A 9,954-nucleotide genomic window follows, 5' to 3' on the forward strand; every position below is an offset into this window, starting at 1 on the left:
TGAGTTCCTTCCTGAGTTCCTGAGTTCCTGAGTTCCCGGCTCAGGGAGGTGAGGCAGAGGGTGCCCCGGGCCTGCCGCCGTGTTTGTGACCCGGGTGCGGTGTGAGAAACATTTGTCGTGCCAATTAACAGGCCCACGCAGATCCCTCAACGAAGCACGGTTTATTTACATTCTTGCAAGAATGGGCGACCGAAACAAGTAGGCACCCCCATAGTAAGGTGAATAACGGTTTATATTCCCTGTTCCCGACGCAAATTTCCCTCCCCTGTTTCCCCACTGGCTGGGCACTCCAGGGATCACAGCCCATCCCACACTTCACATTATCCTGTAAGTTTCCCGCCCCTGTTTACACATTCCATTCTAGCAGTTTACTTTTTACCTTTTAAGGTAAAATTTTGACCGTTCTTGCCCCCTGGGCTGTCTTCCCAATTGACAAATCTACTGGTGTCACCCTGCCCTGAGAGCAGGACAGCAGTGGCTTTGTTGGGTCTGATCTTGGGCCATAAATCCTTCTCCATGTTTGGATCCCCAGGTGGAACCCAATTCACTCCCTCAGTCTCTTGGGCCAGAAACCACTCCTGGTGTCCTTAGAATGTGCAGATATCTCACTTATCTCAAACAAACTATATATTTCTAACATTAGGATATAAACCAAACCTGACACTATGTTTCTAACACTAGAATGCAAAAACAACACTACATTTCATTTCTAACACGGGGTCTCCCAGCCGGGCCGTGCGGCCGCGATGGGAACGCACGGTAGAAGAAACTGTTCGGTACCTCTGTTTAAACACTCCCAGAACCTCTCTGAAGGCGAGGGTTTTGTGGGAAAACCTTCCATGGGTTATCCAGTAACTAGTGTTCTTCCCTTCTACCTGTGCCTAAGGTAGCTTTCAGGGCTGTTAGTTATTAAATACATTGCTACTACTTTGTTTAAAAGAAGTAACTCAGTTTAGCCTCTCAGACGTCACCTTTCACCAGGCTGCATGGGCAGGCACCTCGGAGCTCTGTGAGATTCTACACAGGACCTAGTACAAAGAAGTGTGTTTGGCTGGTAATGCTGTGTCATAATCATCAAAAAGTTGAAATTACACGACTGCCTTGTCTTCAATTTTGTGGTGTGCACGAGTGTAGCTGACGTGCTCTTGAGCTTCTGCGGAGGGTGGTCCTGCAAGGCAGGGTCAGGGTTCTCGTTAAATTCCACAACACTGGAATTCACCATTTAATTTCTGCTTGTTTGTGTAAGTGTGACACGGGGCGAGGTAGTAAATACAACTAAGAAAACCAACTATGTCAAAATGTGTATTGCTTTGCACTGTAGAGAAGCAGATGTAATCTCAGAAGCAGGGCTTTCCTTAGCAGTGCCGTGATCACATTTAATAGAAACATATTTGCAAAGCAACACTTACTGTCATGTTTCCTCAAGACATTTTGGACTTACATAAAAAGTATAAAGCTTTAAGAAACTCATTTGTTTATAAAAAGCCCAGTTAGTTCTTAGGCACCTGTTCATTGTGATAGCTGTACTTTCTTTTACCTTTAAATCCTACCAGGTGGAGAGCAAATGCAGTATTTCAGAGCAGAAAGGTAACTGGCTGGAAGCGAGCCTTGGGAGACACTCTTTACCTTGCTCTGGAATTCTTTTAGGTTTTTTCTGCATTCTCCTTCTAGGGTTATGATGCCAGGAACATAATCAAAATAACATTAAAATATGGTTTTGTTTGAATTTGAAGTATCTGCTGCTTTTCTGGGAGATACCTGAATGTTTCTTACCATAACTAAATATGACTCAAGATTTTTCCTTTTCTGGAGAAGACAGATTTTTTTTAGCCTGAAACATTTCAGCTCCAGCATCAGACGTAGGTTCTGGTTTTATTCTGATGTGGCATCTACATAGGCCTTAACCACGGTGGGTTTTAAAGCCCCTTCTCCAAAGAAGTAATGAATCACAGTAGTGACTGGAAGCTAAAGCAGCCTGGGACAGACGTGTCTGGGGGAGGCCGGGCGCAGAAGGGCTGTGAGAAGTGCAAACCAGCAGGCCTGGCTGTGTGAGACCTGGGAAGCGTTCAAATACTGAACTATTTTCGTCAAGGAGAGCAGGCAGCTAGTGCCAGATCACAGCAATGACAAATGAAAGTTGATGTTTTCCTTGCCTCTTGGATGGATCCAGAACACTCCCTGGCTGGCAGTGGAAAGCCATCTGCTCCCAGTGTCAACTTTCAGTGAAGTCCTCATTGGAAATTCTGTCAGAAACTTAGGCCTCTGGTCAGTGCAGCTATTTCTGTATTAGGACAATGCCTCAGTGAGTGCCCCTCTGCTTAATTCCAGTTTTTCCCATTAGTAGATGGACTGTGTGCTACATCATCTATCTTAGTATCATTTCAGTGCAAAATTTGGATGAACTTTGGCCTATCAGAAAGGGGCACTGGCTGAAACTGAGCTCTTACACTGCATTATGAATAAGGAATAACAAAACTGGAAATATTTCAGTCTTAATTCCTTTTAAGATTAAAAGATTTAACTCAGCTGATACAGTATGAAAACATGGAAAGTTAAAAAAAAAAACCAACTTTGTAAAAACCCTAGAATATTAGTAGGAATTGTAATAAATATGCTCATGTTTCATTTGTGACAGTGTAAAAGTACTTTGAAGTCTTAGTGATAAATATGCTGAATTTAACCCAGTTGTGCATCTGCTTTCAAATTTTGAATATATTTCAGATTTTTAACAAAGTGCTACTAACTGAAGAAACTGTGAAAAAGATTTTCAAATAATTGCAGTAACATCTTGGTCTCAAAAATCTAGCTTCTTGTGTTGGTTAAAGGGGGAAGCATGGCATCATAGATGTACTGTAATTTTAACACCTATGGGCTGGAATAAAAGTGTATATGCAAGTCATGGTGCTGAACTACAGTGTGATACAGCCTGGGATACTTCTACCCAAGAGTGTGAATTTCAGTTCAGGGAGGCCACCTGCATTAGCATTTCCAGTGCTTATTTCAAATCCTGATTTTTGCAGGGGTTGCTTTGGTATAATGATTAATGAGTTACTGTCAGTCCCATTTCCATTTTGTGAGCTAACATTCGTCTTCACAGCTATGGTACACCCAGACCAGTATTGTGTTCCCCCTAATCTGCTTTTCAGTGACAGATTAAAGCAAAAGGAAAATGGAAGAAGAATGTTGCAATTCCTGAGAGCACAGCAAGTATTGAAGTTTTGTTAAGCTGTCAGTTTAAATACTTACCTGCATTAGAAATACAAATTTTTCTAAGGCAACAATCCTCTGCTCAAAAATTATGGATGTACCTAATGTGACAGTTGAATTATTATGTTTTCCTTTTCTTAATTTGTCTCAGGAGTCCTAAATTAAACAAGATTTACTTAGTTTCATTCAGGGCAGCATTGGGTGTTGGTGCTGTTGTCAGAAAGCTTTTTATTCCTTTTTTGGTTACACAGATGAAACTTGTTTCTGCAACTCCTGGAAAAATTGTTTGTGAGATGAAAGTAGAGGAGGAGCATACAAACAGAGGTGGCACATTACACGGAGGTCTGACAGCCACACTTGTGGATGTGGTGTCAACAGCAGCGTTGCTGTACACAGAAAGAGCATTGCCTGGGGTCAGTGTGGACATGAACATCACGTAGGTATCATCTACCACGTGTACCAGAACATACTAACTTTTCTTCTCCTGAAATGTTACTGACTCCATTGTATGTCATTTCTGTGCTGCAGTACTCAATTAAAAAAGGTGGGTTTTTTCCAGAAGTCTTGTATTGATAAACTGGGGGGGGAGGGGAGGTGGTCTGTGTGTGGGGATATTGCCATTTGGTTGCAAAAGTTGAGTTGGACTTTCTTTTATTGGTTATACATATTCTAGAGATGGTACCCATTCATTCATAGAATGTAAAGGGATCTTAATAGGGGATAAATTTTAGTCTTACAAAATGGGCTCAACTGCTGTCTCCAGTTGTCAGCATATGTTAGAGTGTGTCCTCAAAACACCAAAATCCAGGGTGAGCGGCTTTCTGTAAACCCTCTTATATGAAGAGGTTATTCAGTCTGTGAAATATTAAATCAGGAAAAATATGAAAGCAGGAAAAATATTAAAGCAGGAAACAGTTTAGCTCTGTTATTTGCTCATATAGAAGGTGAATTACAGATCGAATCAGAATTTCTCACTGGAGGAAGATTCCTGTGTGCTAGGTCATTTTAAAGGTAGTTTTATATTGAGAATAGTTCTTCCTGTACTGCAAATTTAAAGCACAGTGTCTTGAAAAAAAACCTAAGTCATTCTGAAACCATTGATCGTGCTTTTATAGCTTGTCAGCTTTGCTTTATTAGTTTTAATTAGGAGATTATGACTGGAACTAAAGTAATTCTACTTGGAATAACTAACACAGAGCATTAAAAATATTGGAAAAGTGACCCCTCATTAAAACTGCAACACTGTCTTTATATATATACATAGAAAAAAAAGTTTTAGAAGTGTGTTGGCAGTCATCTGTATCAAGTTCCCTCCTTTCCCCCCCAGCACTGATTTCTCCACTGGGCAGGTGGGACTGAAGCATCTACTTAAGCTTTATACTGCCACTGTGATGACCAGAAAATTACTGGAAATGAAAACCTGAAATTCTCCTATATTATGTTGTTTCCCCTACAGTGGTATAACAAGAGGACAATACCTCAATATTTTACAGTATTAAGTATGTCTACCCAATTACACAAGGGCTAAAATCTTACAGAAGTGCTCTCTCTGGAGGTGATCCAAAATGATTGAGTAGCATAACCTTTAGGAACTGTCTGAAGTAATATTAATAGCTTTGTTTAACCTAGACTGCTGCTTCCATTGAACAAGTTATATTGAATATCAAATATTGCTATAATAGAACTTTTTCCTTTTTTGGGAAGGAGATTTTTAAAGGGCTGTCACAAGGAAGCTATTTCAGCAATGGAAAGAACAGGGAATCAGAGAAACTTTATTTTTTTTTAATCACAAGAGACTCAGCAACAGACTGAGACTGAAAAAAGACTGAAACCCTGCCCTCAGGAGACTAATGGGGCTTCTGCTACATCAGTATTAGGTGTGACTGACATGCTTTTCACATGGTGTCATGTGTAAAAATGGACTGGTTGATGAACTTTGTCAGTAAGATTTATATTCAGCAATTATACATTTTCTAACATTTGAATATTGTTCCCTTACCACACATCATGGCTGCATCATGTTCCTCCTAATTCTTCCCAGCAATTTCATGAGGGAATTTCTTCCTATTCCCTGCAGAGTGTTTTAAAAGCACACGCTCCTTCTCCTGTAAATAAATGGAAAGAGTTCTCTAATTAATGGAAATGAGTTAAATCTGAGACATTTGAAGGCCTCCCAGATTTCCATGCTCTTACCAGGGTACAGGAAGCAGTTAACCTATGCTCAGGTTCCATACAGAAATTACCTTCTGGAGACTTTGTGACAGAGACATTTTGCAGTGGAACTAGCCAGACTGGTTTAGAAAGCCTGCAGGGAACCAGAAGTGGTTGGAATAGGACTTGAAGCTGAACTTTTAACTGAGATCTTTGATACCCAAGCATTTCTGTCCCTAAGTGGAACAGAACTTGGGTTCCTTAGAACTTTGGGACTTTTGAGAAATGGGGATTTGCAAGCAGGCAGTTAGAATACATCTGTATTACCCACTTCTGTTAATTCCCCTCATGAGAATCTAAAATGCAGACATATTTCTGGATTTGTGCTCTGTACAGCCTCTTACCTGTTCATTTTGTTCTTCATTGAAGATACACTTCTGCTGCTAAGATTGGAGAAGATGTACTGATTACAGCTGAGATTTTGAAGCAAGGAAGAAATATTGCATTTGCCAGCGTGGATTTAACAAATAAGGCGACAGGAAAGTTAATTGCACAAGGTAGACATACAAAATATCTAGGAAATTAATATATGTAATTTAAAAAATAATAAAGTTGGACTTAGGAATCTCATACAGAATGATTTCTTCATTTAAGTAATAAGATATCATCTGCACAAAGTTGTGGTAGTCTATATAAAGTGAATTAGTTTCACTCCCATACTAAACAAACAAATTCCTTAGTTACCATCAGAGTTGCTACAAGCCTAAAATTAGTGCCTATTTGGGGATGAACAAGAGTGTGATAGCATGGGGATGCATCTGGCCTTTTTTGGTGAAGACAGCAGGAGGACCCGAGCCTTTGGGCTAGCCATATGGCTTATCAGTATGACTGTTTTAAGAGATCTCAGTTTTCTTTGCTTGTGGTGTGTGACAAAGCAACCCTGTCTTCACAGCCATTACAGTCACATTCTAGCAACGCTATATATGCTTATAAACTAAGCTACTTGTTCTGTAAGATGGTAGTAGAGTTCCTATAACACAGTTTGAAACTGGTTTGAAAGTGTAAAGTAGGTTAATACAGATGTTGTTTATTGATGCTGTAATAAATTCAAAAGTATTCAATAAAGCTTTCTGAAACTACCTTTTCATAGATTACGTAACAGTTTTGTAATCTGTTTGCACTGAGTAAAAGCTTGCCAGCATGGAGTGGTTGAGAGGGGGTATGGTGGAACCCTTGTACACAAACCCACCTGATGTACCATCATCTCCCTGGAATTCTTGAATATGAAAATGCTGTTACATCATCAGGGCCTTTCACCTCTACTTACCTAAAGTCATAGTTGTATTTATTTAAAAATCATCAGCTGAGATCAAAATAAACTTGGTGAGCTTTTCATCAGGCTAAGGCTGTAGATTGTCTGCAGATTTGATTTGGTAGTTAAGCTGCTGTTCATCAGCTGAAGACTTGTCTCCTCATGCACTTGTGAAAAGGTTTAACTGCTTTCTTGATGACACACAATGCTTGGCAAGGCCATCACACTATAATGAAAACAGTGATGCTACATACACAGTACAAGTTTACATAAACTGGCCTTTGTTTTTCTTCTCTAGTAGATTTGAAAAAGTTTCTCTACAGAACATACATAATTCTTTTTGTCATGGAAATGGACTCGTTGTCTAGTGATTTGAACTTTATGATGAAATGTGCACTTAGGGTGTTTTTTGTGCATTCCTAAACCTAAAGAAATAATTTCCAGTTAGTTAAGTGACCTGTTCATGTAGACTGGCTGTTAATATGAAGTTGAACAAGTTCCTACTCTATCAGAAATCCTTCCAAATTACTTTCAAGCAAGTGATATAGCTGGTAGCTTATTCTTCAGTGGAAGTTCTTTAAAAAAATACCTACAGCGTGCTAAGGCTATTGGCATGTATTTTTGCTGCAAGTTTAGAACATTTTGTTCATGTTACGTATGTCCTCAGCAAAAGCTTTTTCTCTGAGACTCTCTTAGAAGTGTACATGGCTTACATGCCTGTGGCTAGTTGAACTTTTAATAGTAGCATCCCCTTCAGCAGTACAGTCATAATGATTTTTTCCCTAGTACTTGCACTTACACTGAGAATCATCCCCAAAGCCCATTTATAGCAATACTATGCTTTGCAAAAGCTGTCCTGTGAAAGCATTTATCCTTGTGTAACTGTCCACTGCAACTTACCATGACTTCCCTCAATCAAAGCTGGCTGCCTCAGGAACCCACCACAGTAATGTGGTCTCATTCTATCACTGAGCATTCATCATATCTACATAATTACAACTGAGAAAGTGTTCAGGCAAATTAAGAATGGCAAACTTCCAACACAGAAACTAGAGTATCCTCCCTGTTCCCACTTGAGCCTGGCAAGAACTGTTGCAGGCTGAGAGGGAAGGAGGAAAAACAAACAGACCCCTTCCTCAAGAAATAAGTGAATTCACTTTATCCTTTGTAACAGACTTCTCACAGTGTTTTATTGCTACCTCATTAATAAGAGGGCAGCATTAATATTCAGGCCAGTTATTTTAGAAGAAGTTCATTAAACTCATTATTTATAAGACAACCTTGTCCATTATCCTTCCACCAGCAGCAGCATGCTGACCTCATAATTTATTTCACAACTTAACTTGGGCTTAGAGATTATCTTAGAAGGAATTATCATAAACTTGTTTAGCTTTGGGAGGAAACCATCAAACATCAGACTTGATATTTGGAAATGTTCTTTACTGATTTCACACTAACCTACTGAAAAATCTGTATCTTGCCTTAGCTGAGTCCAAAAGGAAGTAACAAAGTGGTCACTGTAGTAAGGACAAATGGCACATGGTTCCACCTGGCATCAAAACAGAGCTCCTGTGGGGTTGACCTGGTTCCATCACTGCAGATTCAGGCATAATACCCTTACAAACAAGCAAATGAGATAAGTCTTATTAGTGTGCCAAATTTGGTACCAAATAACTGAAAGACATCTGTAAGCTCCGTATCTTAACAGCTGAAAATCAAACTATCCATCTCATATTGTGCTGGTTGTTTCCGGGTTTTTTTAAACGTACCGAACACCCACACCATACTCTTCATGTCTAGGGGTCTGTCCATATGGAAAACCACACTTTTCACATCAAAGTATGTGACATAAGATGGAACAGCTTGTCTCTACCAGTCAAAGGAACTTGCAGCTTTCCACTTCATGCAATATATTGGTCAGCCAAGCATTTTGTGCTGGTGTCACATCACTAGCACTGCACAAATGCATTCAGGCTGACACGACATCCAGGTATGTACACCATAACTGTGCATTGCAGATCCCTTGAGAAAATGAGGAATCAGAACAGAAGCCCACTGGTGTTTAAAATCAAGAGTCCAGATTAATCAGGGCAAATACCCATCTCAGATGAAGGTGCTGTGATGAGGAATTTAGTCATTAAGGATTCCAGCTCTCAGGAAGAAGCAACTTGTGAGGGACGAACAAGGGGGAAGGGGAAGGTAAGAAAGGCATCTTTCAGGTTGAGCCACCTGTCACAGGGGTCTCATGGCTGAGCTGCTTCACCTAGGTTACTCTGCCAGTCTGATTATGAGCTAGTTAGTTGACAATTCTCACATTGGCAAGCATTACCACCGAGAGGGTGTGGGAGGCAGGGAGAACAGGCTGTTAAGTAACTGTTCTGAACAGCAGTTCAATTCTGCTCAGCTTCATTGACTGGCTCCAAGCCACTGCCAGGGCATACGAAGAATTTCCAACTGCATTTTATCACTGACCATTTTAGAATGCTCTATCTGCAGAAACCATTTAGCCAGTAGAAAGAAACCTCAAACCCTCTCTTCATTCATGGGAATGAAGAAAAAAGCTCTTTGATTCCTATTTTATTACTGAAGAAGTCCAAGGACAACACAATGACAGTTACTACCTTCGTGATTGTGTAATGCATTCACTGAATGCCTGCTGTTACCACATCTCCTGGTCCTAAGCTGCCATGGTTGTAGGACACTGCAGCATATACAGGTCTTGCCTAAACCACAATAAATTACCTGCAAGCACTCATCAAACAAGACACATAGGTCATTGTCCAGAAAACACAAACAAAAAAAAAACAACAACCTGCCTTTGTTCTCCAGAAGAGTACCCGTGGCTGAAAGATTCTGGATCCTTCACTTGTCCTTAAAAGCAGTAGGTGCTTGAATAGTTTTTCAAGACCCCAGAAAAGCAGCTTGCAGTGGGTGCTCTAGCATACAGTAATTGTGCTCAAATTAAGTGACCTTTCCGTATGTAAATCCTTTCCAAGCAGAAGTAGGTCACAGATATCTTCAGCCCTAAAAAGCATTTCAGTCAGCCATGCAAAAGAGAAATTACACTCATCACTTAGCTTGCTTCAGTTAACCTGTGGAGCTGATGCATCCCTCCACAGCACCAGTGTTGTACAGTCAACCTTGGGAACTCCCAGCAGTGGTACCCCAAATCTTTCAAGCTGTGCCAGCTACTGGAGGTGGAACTGGAGCTTCCTCCTTATTATTAACCTGTACTCCATCACCACCACAAGAAAGATTTAAATACCAAGCTAATACAAAGCACC

General features: G+C 40.3%; 1 protein-coding gene across 1 annotated transcript in view; it reads left to right on the forward strand.

Moving 5' to 3' along the window:
- ACOT13 (acyl-CoA thioesterase 13) overlaps positions 1-6,123 on the forward strand; it is a 7,418-nt gene extending 1,295 nt beyond the window's left edge. The window contains exons 2-3 of the mRNA XM_009998290.1: positions 3,459-3,643; positions 5,788-6,123. Of these exons, the coding sequence (XP_009996592.1) occupies positions 3,459-3,643; positions 5,788-5,944 (342 nt within the window). The 3' untranslated portion in view covers positions 5,945-6,123. The remainder of the gene's footprint in view (positions 1-3,458; positions 3,644-5,787) is intronic.
- Positions 6,124-9,954: the final 3,831 nt, after the last annotated feature.

Source organism: Chaetura pelagica, unplaced genomic scaffold, assembly GCF_000747805.2.
Source record: "Chaetura pelagica isolate M959 unplaced genomic scaffold, ChaPel_1.0 scaffold565, whole genome shotgun sequence".
Classification (NCBI taxonomy): Eukaryota; Metazoa; Chordata; class Aves; order Apodiformes; family Apodidae; genus Chaetura; species Chaetura pelagica.